Source organism: Chlorocebus sabaeus, chromosome 8, assembly GCF_047675955.1.
Source record: "Chlorocebus sabaeus isolate Y175 chromosome 8, mChlSab1.0.hap1, whole genome shotgun sequence".
NCBI lineage: Eukaryota > Metazoa > Chordata > Mammalia > Primates > Cercopithecidae > Chlorocebus > Chlorocebus sabaeus.
In genome coordinates this window covers 128,112,398-128,128,027 of record NC_132911.1, presented here as the reverse complement: position 1 = coordinate 128,128,027, position 15,630 = coordinate 128,112,398, and the positions used below count along the sequence as shown (strand labels likewise).

General features: G+C 32.3%; 1 protein-coding gene across 1 annotated transcript in view; it reads left to right on the top strand.

Moving 5' to 3' along the window:
- Positions 1-15,630, top strand: part of TMEM65 (transmembrane protein 65) — a 60,709-nt gene that overhangs the window by 28,916 nt on the left and 16,163 nt on the right. Inside the window, exon 2 of the mRNA XM_008001491.3 lies at positions 13,380-13,424. Coding sequence (XP_007999682.1) covers positions 13,380-13,424 — 45 coding nt within the window. The remainder of the gene's footprint in view (positions 1-13,379; positions 13,425-15,630) is intronic.

Below are 15,630 nucleotides of genomic sequence, written 5' to 3'. Positions count from 1 at the left end.
TATGGAATGCTTTGTACATTAGAGGTCATATTACAGAAGCACTAGCAATATTTGTCTAAGGCTCCATTATTGAATCATTGCAAGGTTGGAGGCTACTGACAAGGAATTAGGGTTACACATTTGCCTACGAACTGTCAAATCGTCTTCCTTTGGTTTTCTTATACAATTTCTGGCCTAATTTAACTGCAAAACCCTCACTATAGGTTTTGCCTACTGTTAGTAGCATGACATATCTAACATTCAATTGCAGAAGCTGTTGGTTATGAAATCTTAATCATCACATTATCTTGCCATTATATAAACAGAAAAGGAACAGAGGCCAAAGAGGAAAAAAGGCACAGGTTTCATAGTGACAGAGAAGTCTTGATCTGTAATCTTCGGAAAGCTCTTCACATCCAAGATGCCATCTGCTTCTGGGTAAAATAAAAAGCTTTCCTGGTCAGCCTTACTTTGAGGTCTCTGATTGGTATACAGTCTCAAGAGTCTACAGAGGCCCTCTTGAGTTCAGAGATGTGGATCAAAGACTCGAGTCCCTGAAATTTTACTACGGAGAACAACTTGATATTGTTTCTTCCAACAGAATTCAGGGGCATTCTTTCTATGGTGTCTTTTTCAAAAGACCTAAACTCCTGGTTCTAGATAGTGAAAGGTCTGATTGTCATCAGTTGGTGAGTCATGGAGGGCTTCTTTTACCTGATGATAATATACTTTGGCATCTTGCATTTAAACTTTTCAATATTGAATCATGTCAATATTATAAGAGTGGTAGATACATGAGGTTCTAATATAAGAGTTTAATAATATAAGAGTGGTAGATACATGAAGTTCTGTTATCAGGGACATAGGCCTTCCAGTAACTGTTGTGTAAGGTATCAGTCTATGTTTTCTAGTGGAGTGGATCTGATTGCCATCAATTGGTAATACCTTTGACCAAGGCCATCAAGTCAATTCAGTTAGCTTTGTTTAATGCCATTGTGTTTGTAATACCTTATTCAATTGTTTTACAACTTGTCCATTGAAATGAGCTTTGTTTAATGCCATTGTGTTTGTAATACCTTATTGTTTTACAACTTGTCCATTGAACTGAGTACCTGTATTACTGGAGATTTCTCCAGAAATACCCTATAAAGGAAACATATTTTCTAATAACCTTTTAGTTGCTCTTATAGCATTAGCCTTATGTATAATCAGAGAGCTTCTATATAATCATAAAACCTATGTTAAATGTGGTAATTGAATGAAATTCATCTGTAAGTGTTCAAATGATTCATTAGGTGCTAGAACTGTATTACCTGAGGTTTTTTATTATCTTACCAGAATTATGGGTTTGCCAAACCAAACATTAGTTATAAACCACTTTAGCAATCTTAGAACAGTCACTCAAACAGTTTTTCCCCATAATTTGGATCGTTTTATCTCTTCTATGATGAGTCATGGAGTGCAGAGCTTTTAATAATGGAAGCTTTCAGGAGTCAGGAATGACCAGGCAGCTGTCCAGGCTTTCCATGAGCCCATGCTTAACATTGCATTTATATCCTTTTAAATAATAATTTTATTTCTCTAATTCAGGTGCATAGCACTTGTTTATTATATAAGTTATCATAGGTAATTTGACTTGGAGTATTATCTCATAGAGTTCATTCAAATTGCATATCTTAACAATTTCAGTACTGGCTGACCTACTGTGAAAATCTGCCAAGGCATTTCCTTAGTATTTAATTAATTCTTGTTCTGCTTTATGTTGGGTTAGAAGCTTTATGAACCAATGAGTTTCTTCCTTAGAGTTCTTGGACTCAGTTCAATGATATGATCTTAAAGTTATCAGAAACTTGTACTTCTCAGAGTTCTTTACATGAATCTCCTTGAAGACGTAACCCTTTAGGCTTATGGTTGCTCAGGAAAGTACAAGAGTAAATAATTAACCAAATATGAATGATAAAACTTAAAATGGCCATGATTAAATATTTGATGAGAGTTCATTACAGTGATGATGCAGTTGACAGGAAAATTTAATGATTTCTGTTGCATACAACATTTGAATATAATAACTAGAATGATGACTGATTGCTTTATACCAGAACCATCAGATTGCTATGAATTTCATACAGTTTCTGAAACACATCAATACAAAAGAAACTCAAAGTTTAGCATTACTTATTTGGCAATACTTTTCATATAATTTAATATGTCAAATAATCCCAGTTAGTTTAATATCTGTCTTTTTATATGAGGAAAAACATATTTTTTAATGCTTCTCCTTATATAGGAGACGTTTCAAGGGCTTGCCCGGAAAATCAAAGATGAGGTCAAGAAAAATACTTTACTAAGAATCTAATTTTGGGAAATGTGTCAAAAATATCAAATGTTTAAAATACGTGATTAAAATAGTGTCACAGGTCACTGTGAACAGTAGTCATTCATTTAACAAAAGTGAAAATTACAAGACTTTAAAGGTAAATACAGAAAGTTACATAGTTGTAGAGAGAACCCTTAGCTCTAAATTTTAATAGAGAAGATTTTGTTTTCTTAAGTGGTCAGACACCTAATAAAAGCAACATGGACCGCAGGAAATTACTTTGGTAAAACACAGAATCTTTGTTTCCTGGATCAATTACCTAAATGGTAAAGAAAAACTTTTCACAATTTCCTATTAAAAGTAGACCAGTAGTCCAAGAAATTCTTACTGTTTTAATATAGGGGACCAAATTCTAGTTTTGTATTAGTATACTTTTGATATTAATGCTCAGTTTTTAGAAAAACTTGTAAATAATTCCCTTCTAATCTTAGCTGGCTTTGTCACACATAAAATTCTTTTTCCAAGATTCATCCTTTGCAAACCTACAACTTTCTTCTGCATTTAGATTTTGTTTTATACTTTTCCTGTTTTCATCTTGGGACGACCAGTCATTCTACTTTCAAACAAAAATTACGTTTTCCCTTAATGAAGCAAAACATCCTCATACTTTATAGCTTTTGCTTACCAAAATCATGTATTATTCTTTTATACTTTATATAAAATTATTTCTCTTATTTCTAGTAATTTTAGTAATTTATGTATTAATTAGAATTCTGAACTCTTAATGACCTTAATTTCTAAAGGACACTAGGAAGCAAGTAATTGTGAACTATTTGTCACACCAGCCATCTGAAGATTTGCAAATCTATGAATCATAATATCTAGAAGCATGTACTTTCTCATAGCACAGTTTGTCAGTGTGGGGCAGAGCATGTTTACTAATGGTCCCAAGTATCTTTAGTCTCTGTAATAAGAAACTGTAGAAGAAGCAAAATGTTATCTATCTTCTTTGGATTTTTGGCTAGGCCTATTGTTTGTGCACATTATTCTCAGCCTCAAGTTTCCATTCTTGATAATAAGAATGTTAAAACCTTCTGGTACAGGGAAGGCATCGTTCACATGGGACTTTTATCTTACCTCTATTTAACTCACTCGTTTTTAATAATTATTCTTGGATTGCTTAGCAAGATGGGACATCAAACAGCTAGTCATCATCTTAAATTACTTTTCTTGCTGATGAATTTTGTAATGTAGAGATAACATAAGTTTATTTTACCGGTAAACCTAGGTAGGAAAAGTCATGTATCTGTGTTAATTTTAGTGTTAACAACTGTGAAGATATGTCTGTTTTAATCAAACCAATAATATTCTTATTTGCCAAAGATTACCCAAGTTATGTGAACTTCAAAAATCATTTGGGTCATTTCCTATTTTTCTGAGCAAATACTTCATTTATATAAGTGCTTATTTTTCTTCAAGTCAATTAAATAGCATTCTTATACAATTTGACAATATAAGAAAGTAGAAAATATCACACATATGTAAATATACATCATAGATGCAGACATACATAAACATATAAACAGAAACAGATCTTACACCTTTCATTTAAAACTTTTAGCCATGTTCCATGTACAATAATACAACAATCATGAATTATTATTAAAGAATACCTGGATCCAAATTGTTTTTCTGGCCAGTGGAGTAATATTTCCTGCCCAGATAGCTACAGCTTTAGAATGATATTTGTGAAAAAGACTTTAAGTAATGTTTTTACTTGCCTTCTGTAAAGAACCTTTTAAAGAGGCCATCTTTGATTTATCTTTTAACTGCTTGCCAGTTAAAGAATGCATCCCATTGCTTTTGTGACATTGGGATCCTTTCTTTTCTGATACACCTCACAAGTGAGCAATTTAATCTAGGTTATAACTTCCCTATTGTGGTCACTGTAATTCTAAGTTGTCCTCAGTAAGATTAAGGACTTTTTGTTTTTGTTTTTGTTTTTTTCAAAAAATACACAGGTTCTGGGCCTGTAATTCTTTATAAAGTTAGCCAGTGTCCCAGAAGGTGGAGTCCCAGACTCTTTAGATTTAGGGGAAACCACTTTGAAAAGGTACGTACCTGAGTCCAACAACTGGATCCAATCCAGTCCAATCCTGAACCCCATCTAGTAAAAAATGTTCAAATAAAGTCAGCAAGCTCAAAACTCAAATTCATGCTGCTCTAATCAGAGGCATCAGTGTGCACAATGGGCTCTGGTTCTTTGCATGGACACTTGGTGCTCCTGGAGGTATACTTCAGATCTCACTTTTGATGCCAAACTGCTAAAAGAAAAACATTAGACAGATTAATTAGAGCAAAGTTTATTTGAGCAAAGAAATAACTCATGAATTGGGCAGCACTCTGAACCTTAAACGGTTCAGAGAGCTTCATCCAGCAATGTGGGCATACAGTATTTATAAATAGAAAAAGGAAATTATATACAGAAATAGCTTTTTTGCTTACACCTTGTATCTGCCTTATTTGGACATGTGTGAGCAGTTTGTACGCTGTAATTGGCTCAAAGCTCAGCTGCTATGATTGGCCAAGATTCATCTACTTGTTGCAAGAATGAATATATATGTATGTGTGCGTGTGTATATATATGTGTATATATGTGTGTGTATATATACACACACATATACGTGTGTGTATATATACACATATGTATACTTATAATTTTTTTTTTTTTGAGATGGAGTCTTGCTCTGTTGCCCAGGCTGGAGTGCAGTGGCGTGATCTCGGCTCACTGCTGCAAGCTCTGCCTCCGAGGTTCAAGTGATTCTCCTGCCTCAGCCTCCTGAGTAGGTGGGACTACAGGTGCCCGCCACCATGCCCAGATAATTTTTGTATTTTTAGTGGGAATGGGGTTTCACCATATTGGCCAGACTGGTCTGGAACTTCGTGATCTGCCCACCTTGGCCCCCCAAAGTGCTGGGATTACAGGTGTGAGCCGCTGGGCCCGGCCAAGAATATATTCTTAAGGTGGGTTGCAGTTGGTTTACATACCGTATCAGCTTACAGTTCACTATGTACTCAGGCAGCTTTAGGCCAAATTTAATTTAACAGTAGCATAACTTATTTAAAAAAGAAATTTATCAGGTGTAGTTTATCCTAAAAAGTATTTTAGATGCATTTGTTAATATTGGACTGAAGGTTTTTTATAAAGAAGTTATTTTTAAAGGGAAGTGTAATAAAGAGGAGATATACAGGTTAAATCTTATAATGAACATTCAAACTTGTCCTGTTTTATGTATTGGAATCTTGTTGTCAATTAAAATAAGTTTGAAATTGTTGCTTGGAACTTTCTTTTAAGGATTTTGTCTTAATGACATTTTGCCTGCGTTCTGAAAACATGAAAATGTGAGTGTAACATTAAAAAAATAAAAATGCAGTGAGATGGGGGTAACTTGACATACTTTTTCTGTGATGAGTTTTGCAGAAATAAAAAAAAAAGCCCTTACATATATTCTCTCTTGCTGTTGCTCTTTCTCGCTCTCTTTGGTTCAGTAATGCCACTTATAAAAATCTATTCTAAGGAATTTTCAGAGGAGCACAAAATGATTTAGGTACAAGTTACTGTTATTTGAAAGTATGAAAAATAGCAAATATCTAACAATAGGCTATTAATGAAATGACTATATCATGATGAAATAAGTGTTCACAAATAAAATTATTTTCTTAAAAAATTTAAAGATGTGGGAAATATTCATTATTTAATGCTTTGTGGAAAAGGCAGAATACAGTTTTGTGTATGTATCTTTAAACGAAAAAGATCAAAGGGCAATACATCAAAACATTTATTTCTGATAAACTGTGGATGCTTTTAAGTTTCTTTTCGCTTTTCGAAATCTCATTAACCATATATAATTATATAACCTTTATAATTAAAAATAAACCAAATAAATTTAGTGTTTTAGATGTTATTTTCTAATTTTTACCTCAAAATTCCTTTTAATAAAAAACTCAATATCCTCATCCTTTTAATATATGCAACTATGAATATGAGTATGTAATACTTTTATATAAAAATGGCCTATTTAATGTAAAATATTTACAGTCAAACCCTTATTATAACAATCAGTTTTGACTAAAAAGCGGAGTCAGAGGAAAAGGCTTTGTTGACGTCTTAAAACTCTACTTCCTCATGAACAGATTGGAGACTCTCATTTCAAACAATTTTCATTTGACTTACAACAGCATAAATCAGCAGTTTATTGTAACTGTCTTATCTTATTTAACCTTTAGCAAAGACTTTAAAATGTGAAACCTAAAGGAAAGAAATTTATATGTAAATATTATCTCATGGATTCTTGTAGATAATTTTTCTATCCTATGTATTTCTACACATGTTGCTATTAAGAGCAACTTTTCCTTCATTGGGAGGTGTCTAAGAAAGAGGACATGTAAGGAAGTTTGGATGTTGGTTATTTTTGCCACTGTTATGAATAAACTCTTATACTTAGGAAAGCAGAATATTTATTATGCCATTAAAGGCTTTGTGTTCTGTGTTCATGAGGAATAGTCATCTGGTTTTCTCTTCTTTGTAAATGTCTTGGTTAGGCTTTGTTTTTAATGTTATTCTGTCCTCATTAAATGAGTTGAAAGTATTTCCTCATCTGTTTTTTGGAAGAGCTTTTGAGTTCGCAGGATTGATGTTTTTTCTTTAAATGTTTTAACAGAATTCATCAATGCAACTATCTAGGTTTGGAAGGGTGTGTGTGTGTGTGTTTATGTATAAAGTTTTTTGGTAACAAATCAATTTTGTTACAGCTAGTCAGATTTTTGTTTGCTTAGTCTGCTAGTTTGGATAGGCTGCATTTTTCAAGGAATCTGTCCATTTCACCTATGTTGTTGAATTTTGGGTATAATGTTTTTCATAATACTCCTCCTATCTTTTTAATATCTGTGGGATCTGTAATGATGCCCCCTATTTCCTTCCTGATATGAGTAATTCTTATTCTCTTTTTGTCTATCAGTATTGCTAGGGTCTTATTAATTTTGTTGATCTTTTCAAAGAAGCAATTTTGACTCTTTATTGTTTGCTTTCTGTTTCATTGCTTCTTTCTACTACTTAGTTTATGTTTACTTTGTAGCTTCTTAAGATAGAACTGTAGATTATTTATTTTAGACATTTCTTCTTTTTAATATAAGTATTTCAAACTGTAAATTTCCCCTCAAGCATTCATTTAGCTGCATTCTACAAATTTTTATATATTGCATTTTCATTGTTACTCAGTTTGAAATATTTTCTAATTTCCTTTTTGATTTCCTCTTTGGTCCATGTATTTAGAAGATGTTTAATTTCCAAATTTGTTTTTTCATATATCTTATTGTTACTGATTCCATTATAGTAAGAGAACATATTTATGATTTTAATCAGATTTATTAACACGTTTTGTGGATCAGCATATGTCCTATTTTGAGGAATGTGCTATCTGCACTTGAAAGTCATATGTGTTCTACAGTTGTTAGGTATTGTTTTGTATAAATATCAATTAGATTAACGTAGTTGGTAGTGTTCAAGTTTATATCTTACTGATATTTTTGCCCAGTTTTCTGTCAATTACTAAGAAAAAGGCTTTTATATCTCCAAGTGTGATTATGGAAGTACTTGTTTTGCCCTTTAATTCTGTTAGATTCAGCATTGCGCATTATGAAATTCTGTTATTAGGCATAAACATGCAGTTGTTATGCCTTCTGATACATTGACCCTTTTGTCATTTTGAAATGTCCCTGTTTTATTTCTGGTAATACTCTTTGTCGTTGAGTCTACCTCATCTGATACTAATATAACCGCTCCAGCCTTTATAAGCCTACTGTTTGTGTAGCATATTTTTTGCTATCCATTTACTTTTGACCTATAAAACTGTAATCTTTGGGATATCATATAGTTGGGTCTTACTTTTTTTATTCATTTTTATAGTCTCTGCATTTTAATTGGAGTGTTTAGTCCATTAAAATTGAATGTAATTATTGATTTGGTTGGATATAAGTTTACTATTTTACTATTTGTTTTCTGTTTGACCCTCTGCTTTTTGTTTCTGTTTTTCTTTCCTGCATTCTTTTTGCTTTATTGAACATTCCTTCAAATTCTCCTTCAAGTTATTTAGTAGGTTCTTAACTATGTTCTCTTTGTATTTTGTCTGTATGTGTAGTTACTCTAGGGATTACACCATGTATTCTTAACTTTTTGCGGACTCTTATAGCTAATATTGGACCATTTTATTTTCATCATATAAATGTTGCAACTAAATTACCAAATCAGTCCATTTACTGCCCCGTTCATCCTTAATGTTATGATGTTGTATGTATTCATCTACATATTTTATAAACACTGTAAGACAGTGTTATAATTTTTGCATTAGATAGGCATGTCTATTTAAATTAAATTACTAGGAAAAAGTAATCTTTTATATTTACCCAGACATTTACCATTTCTGATGCTGTTTATTCCTTCCTCAAGAATTTACTTTTCAACTGCTATTTCCCTTCAGACTAAAGAATTTCTCTTGCACTTTCTGTATTGCAGGTTGACTGTTAACACATTCTTATAGCTTCAGTTATCTGAAATGCATTTTGCCTTCATTCTTAAATGGTACATTTTTGGATGTAGAATACTGGACTGACACCCATTTTCTTTCTGCATACTTAAAAATCGTTGTTTTTTTTGTGTTTAATATGTCATTTATTTCTCACTGCTTTCAAGATTTTTTCCTTTATGATTATTTCCCCTCATATTTATTCCACTAGAAGTTCACTGAACTTCTTGAATGTTTTGAAACTTTTGTCTTGCACTAAATTTGGGAAATTTGTAGCCATTATTTATTCAAAGAGTTTTTGTTCCTAGTTTCTCTACTTGCCTTCTAATTACAATTATACATATACTAGCATATAGTAGCCCTTTTAATATTTAGCCCTCTGTCCCTGAGACCCAGGTTTATTATTTTTTCAATCCTTTTAGTCTCTGTTGTTCAGACTGACTAATTTTTATTGATCTGACATCATTTTCACTAACTCTTCTGTCACCTTGATTCTGCTTGTAAGCTTATCCAGGTTAATTTTTTTTAAATCTTTAATTCTTTTTTTTTTTTTTTTTTTTTTTTTTTGAGACGGAGTCTTGCTGTGTTGCCTAGGCTAAAGTGTAGTGGCGTGATCTTGACTCACTGCAACCTCCACCTCCTGGGTTCAAGCAATTCTCCTGCCTCAGCCTCCTGAGTAGCTGGGATTACAGGTACCCCCACCATGCCTGGCTAATTTTTGTATTTTTAGTAGAGACGGAGTTTCACCACGTTGGTCAGGCTGGTCTCAAACTCCTGACCTTGTAATCCACCCGCCTTGGCCTCCTGAAGTGCTGGGATTACAGGCATGAACCATCGTGCCTGGCCTCAGTTAATTTTATAATTTCAAATAATGTATTTTTCAGTTCTAGAACTTCTTATTGGTTCTTTTTTTGATGTTTTCTTCTGTTTCTCTGATGAGATTTCCTGTCTTATTCATTTAAGTGTATTTCTATTTACATCTTTGAATATAATTTTAATTGCTCCTTTAAAGTTTTTGTCTGCTAATTCTAACATTTGAGTGACTTTGGGATTGGTCTCTATTGTCGTCTGAAAATGAGTCACATTTTTCTTTTTCCTAGTTTGTGAAGTAATTTTGTATGTATCCTAGTTATTGCTGTAATTACTACATTGTAGAGACTCTGGATTCTGTTTTATTCATCTGAAAAGCATTGATTTTTGTTTGTTTTAGCAGGCATTTAATGGTTAGGTTCAAACTGCAAACTCTCTTGGGCTGCCCTCAAATCTTTACTTATTTTGCCCTTAGCTGGTATTTTTGGAGTTTTCGCTGCACATATGTGGTTCCACAAGTCAGCTGTAGACTTGAACTGAATGTATGCACAGAATTTAGGACTCTTCCTTTCTGACTCTATCCTTTCCAGGATTCCTCCCTCACTTTCTAGTTGTTTGGTTACCTGCCACCTCATCCTCTGGTTCTTTAGACAGACAGACTGAGGAATTTTCATCAGAGCTTTAGTTGCTCTGCATGTTGTGGCTGGAGCCTGCCCACAGGCTGAAAGCTGCAACAAACACGTAACTAACTCACTTAGTGTCATCTCTTTTTCTGTGTTGATTCCTCTCTAGGATCAACCTGGTTTTGATAATCTTCCAGTGCTTTCAGGTAGTTAATTTGTTGTACTTTTGTTTGTAGCTTGTAGTTGTTCCATGCAGGAGAATTCCTCTGATAAGAGGTTACTCAGCCATTATGGAAAGTAATGTGGCAAATGTGGTATGTTGAAGTACAAGCTTAATAGTTATCTTATTGTTTTAAAATATCCAGAAAAGGAAGAGAGTATGATGTATATAATACACACAGACACACACACACACACACACACACGCGGAAAGAACTGTTTTAACTCTATAGTTCACTTAATAAAACATTGGAGCAGAACACATTTCCAATGTAAGTGTAGATAGTTTATTATATGTCAAAAGAAAATTCTTAAATTCATAAAAAACATATGTATATGGAAATAAACCTGGGATTTATTGTGACTATTTTCAGGGATGTTATACTAGCAATAATTACATATTACATTTTAAAACCTAATCAGATGACTGAAATCTTGGACTGATTTACAAGTTCTGTTGTGTATTTTATAGGTAATTTTTTTTTTTTTTGCTTCTGATGTATGTTTTGATTTGATTCAGTTACCATAAGACAGAATAATTTCTGATTTTAAAAAAATTTGGGCTGGGCATGGTGGCTCACGCCTGTAATCCTAGCACTTTGGGAGGCCCAGGTGGTTGGATCACCTGAGGTCAACTCGAGACCAGCCTGGCCAACATGGTGAAACCTCATCTCTACTAAAAATACAAAATTAGCCGGGTGTGGTGGCGCACACCTATAGTCCCAGCTACTCGGGAGGCTGAAACAGGAGAATCACTTGAATCCGGGAGGTGGAGACTACAGTGAGCTGAGATCGCGCCACTGCACTTCAGTGTGGGCGAGACAGAGGGAGACTCTGTCTCAAAAAATAATAATAATAAAATAATTTGATGGATACTTCCTAATAAGATTGTCGCTTTCTAGGAAATGTTCTTTTCATGATTCCTCTTGTACTCCATAGGTTCTTTGTGAAGCAGGAGGCAGAATCTGTGTTTTGATTTTACTTTCCCCTCTGTGCCAGTAGTTTTCCTCCCTGCTGTATCTCCTGTATATTTCTTTCTCTTAACCTTTTTTTATTGCCTCTAGTTTTTAATTTTTTATGTGTAGTAGGAAAGAAAGATTAGGAATATTGATTACATTATTTGATTTTTTTCTTTATTACTACACATTTTTTACTTCCCTAGCCCTTATCTTTTCTTTGCTGTTGTAGAATATTTTTAATGTTTTACTCAATGAGTTGGGAATTTGAAGAAGTAAAAGCAAGGACTCCGTATACTCTCATTCTACTGTGGAGGTCCTGCTTGTTGAACTTTTAGGTATTTCAAGATGTTCCAGTCAACTGACAAGGGCTTCTCACAGTGTCAGAACTGGAATCATGATGAGACCAATGCAACTAACAATAGTTCTGGTATGTGAATAACCACTTTTGCATGTTAACTTCACCAGAAAATTCTCTGGAGTATAGCAGTATCCTGTATTCTTAGTTAGAAATTTGGCAAACCGCTTGGATGCTTTCAAAGGAGATTTTGAGTTAATCATGCTAATCAAAGAAGAAGAATATGTTTTAATCAGATGTGAAATTCTATAAGATTAGTATATATCTTCATTTCTTAATTCTTCTAAAAAAGGAAAAGTAAAGCTTAAGTTTGCTTTCTCAGAACCTTCTAAATAATATGAAAGTTAATTAAACTTGAGGTTTTAGTGTATTTCTTACTGTAAAGCTATTGTGGAACTTGTAAAATACCAGTCACTAATGTGGACCACATTTCCTTTTATGTAGGTTATCAGTGGAGATTTATTTGATTTTTACTTTTTTATACTAAATTCCTTAGTTCTTTTGTTGTCATAAAATATAAATAAATATTTTTGAAGATGTATATCTAGTTTGTAATGTGTGTGTTTGGATAATCTGGTTGTACTAAATCTTTAGAGTGATCTACTATATGGGTTCTTCTCTATATGATAACAATTAATTCTGTCCAGTTGGTTGATCATAAAGAAGGTAGAATTTTCTACCCTTTTACCTTAGTTTACTTTTAAACAAATGGTGAGATGGTTATTGTTATGAGACTAGTTAGGCTGCTTCTTGTAATGATTGTTAATTTTTACATATAATGATGACACGTAAAGATACTCTCTGGCTTATACTTGGAAAAACTTTGTTACTTGTGATTCTGAATAACACCCTACTTTTAAAAGTTTTTTTAATGTATAGAATACCCTATTATCCAGTGTATAGGTTGCAAAGTTAAAATATTCAGTTGTATTATATATTAGTAAATACATTATATATTAATGTATAATACTATTAACATATTATAAAAGTTAAAATATTCAGTTATATCAACAGAGATTAAGGAACAGAATACAATTCACTGAAGTCATTGTTTTCATTCATTGCTTTAAAAATATTTTCTTCATTTTAAAGATGTCTAGATCTATTTGAATATTCATGTTTTCCACTATCAATGATGCTTGTTTGTGTATTTCTTAAGTCAGCTAGGGTTGCCATCTTAAAGAAGAGTAGCTTTATTTCCAAAGTATTTTTCTAGTGTAATTAATGCAAACAGACTCATTATCTAGATGCAAGGACTTTAAAGAAATCTGAAAAACAAAAAACAATGAACTTACCCAGGGCTAGAGGCCATGTTAGGCTTGTAACTAAGCTCAGTTTCATTTGCTGGCCTTTGGATTTAATCCGTACCGATTAATATTTTCTGTATGGACAAGTTTGGTCCATTAACCTAAAGATAATTTATGAATAAACTCTGATGTTCTCCCACATTGTAAATCTGGTATTTTCTTCATTGTAATAAAAAATATCATGCTGTAGTAACTAATTCTTGCCCCATACCCTTTTTCTCCCCTTTAGAAAAATTGGAAGCTCAACCACCCACCCCAGGACAGCTGAGATATGGTAATGGTTCTATAATTGTTAAATATATGTTCATCTATCTTTTGGCCTTGAAATAACTGTATCATTCATTGATAGCACAGAAGAGACAGTAAATTAAATCTTTCCAGATAGAATGGATTATCCTGTTCATTATACGAAGCACAAAGTTTATAAACTTGGCTAAGGATGTAACACAATATTGTAAAATATCTAATATTGCTAAAAATATCTAATATTATTAAAATATTGTTGCCATTTAGAAATAGAATTATTTTTATGATAAAAGTTTTCTTAATTTCCAGGAAAAATGATGTATTTACTTTAGTTTGAATTTAAGTTGGGTATATATAGAACTAGAATTTGTAGACCCAAAGCTAGATAGAACTGTTCTCTGGTGGAGAAAATGCTTCTGGCTGGCTGTTTGTAAGAATGAAAAAAGTAAAGTTTCTTTAAAACTGCCTGAAGAAGGACTTTATTACAATGCTGCTAGTGTTCTTTCTTTTCTCTATTGTGATAGGAATAAATACTCAAGAATAAATAAATATTCAAGAATATACCAAAATAATGTAAAACAAGTTTGGATGTTATTATAAAGATGGAAGAAGTGAATTATTTAACAGTATAGTGAATTAGAGTAGGTTGTAAATTAAAGCTAAATATGAAACGTGATTTGCTAACAGCTGCCAATTTATAGAATAGTGTTTCTGAGAGTAAATTTGAAGAAGCCACAAATTGGTAGGAGATCATTCCATACTAGAGAGCAAATTTATATAATTTTTTAAAAAGCCTAATGGCCAGTTATTTTTTTCTCTGACAGGTAGAATGTAATTTATATTAGAAATTAGTAACTTTCCTCAAATACCAAAACAATTTAAGAATTCTTTAAGACTTCTCTTCCCGGTTAATTTGTTATGGTTCTCTCACCTTAGCTTCATACAATCTGTAGTTTGTAATACTACATACTATTATCATTTTTTGTAGGTGATATTGAAATTTACTGTTTATATGGCTGTGTTATCATACCTAAACCCCTTTAGGGCTGGGAACCAAGTCTTATTTATCTTTGTATCTCAGGTGCCCAGTGGAGTGCCCTGTACATGTTTATTTAACTTTTTGAAAATCTTTATTTTTTCCTTTTAGTTAAAATATAATTTAATTTTTAGGATATAGTTATATAGGTATAAACACTAAAAACATATATCTTATAGTTCAAAGTGATTATTGTAACAGAGTGCCTTGGTTTTACTGACCAAGTAAAAATTGCTAAGATAGCAATTACTGTAATCTTAATTTAATGGCCTTATCACCTAATTTTAAGATATTTGTAACTGGCCAATTTTAGAGATGCTATTAAGTGAATCCCAAAATGCTAATTAATCCTAACCAGTTTCATCATTATTTTTCTGTACTTAAGTAGCTTTCTCTTCACTGTAAATGTTTTATTTAGTGAATTTTTAGAATTTCATTATACTCTTTTAACCTGTTAAATTTGTAATCTGTATTGGTTTTGGAAGCCACTTTTCATGAAATTTTGAGTGTTTAGTAAATAACCAGATTTAGGCAATAAGTTAAAAAACTAAGGCTAGACTCTAATTGAAAAAAAAAAAATCCCATTTTGTTAATGTTCCACTTGATTTTTACCACTTTTAGTAACTTAAGTAATATTCTTTGTAATTAAAAATGTCCTTGATCTTGGACATTCTTACTTAAAAACAAGAAGAAATTTTAAATGACTTATTTTATACCTATTATGTACTGGTTTATATAATATTGTATAGCTATAATAATATTGAATATAATAGTATTCTTATACTGTATATAGTATTATCCCGTGGTCTTGGTCATTTATAGAGGTTGAGGGTACAAGTGCTTTTTTTTGAGTGCTTATTAGCCTTCCCTGCTAGGTGCAGAGCTCTATATAGTAATATCAAATTTTTATAACTTCTGGATTATATTTCAATTATACTTTCTGTGGCGATAACTGCATTAAAAGGAAAAAAGACTCTAAAAATTAGTAAACACATATAACCAGTTGGTTTAAGGGATTTTTTTTTGGATGTAGTATAAAACTCAGCATTTTAATGTTTGTTGAAAAAAGATCTCAGTTGAACGGATATTCACTATACCTTGGCAATTTTATAGATTAATTAGAATAAAATCTTTTACCTATTCCCAGCTTTTAATCTGTTTCACAGTCTGCCTTCAATTCTCTCAATCTGGAATTCTC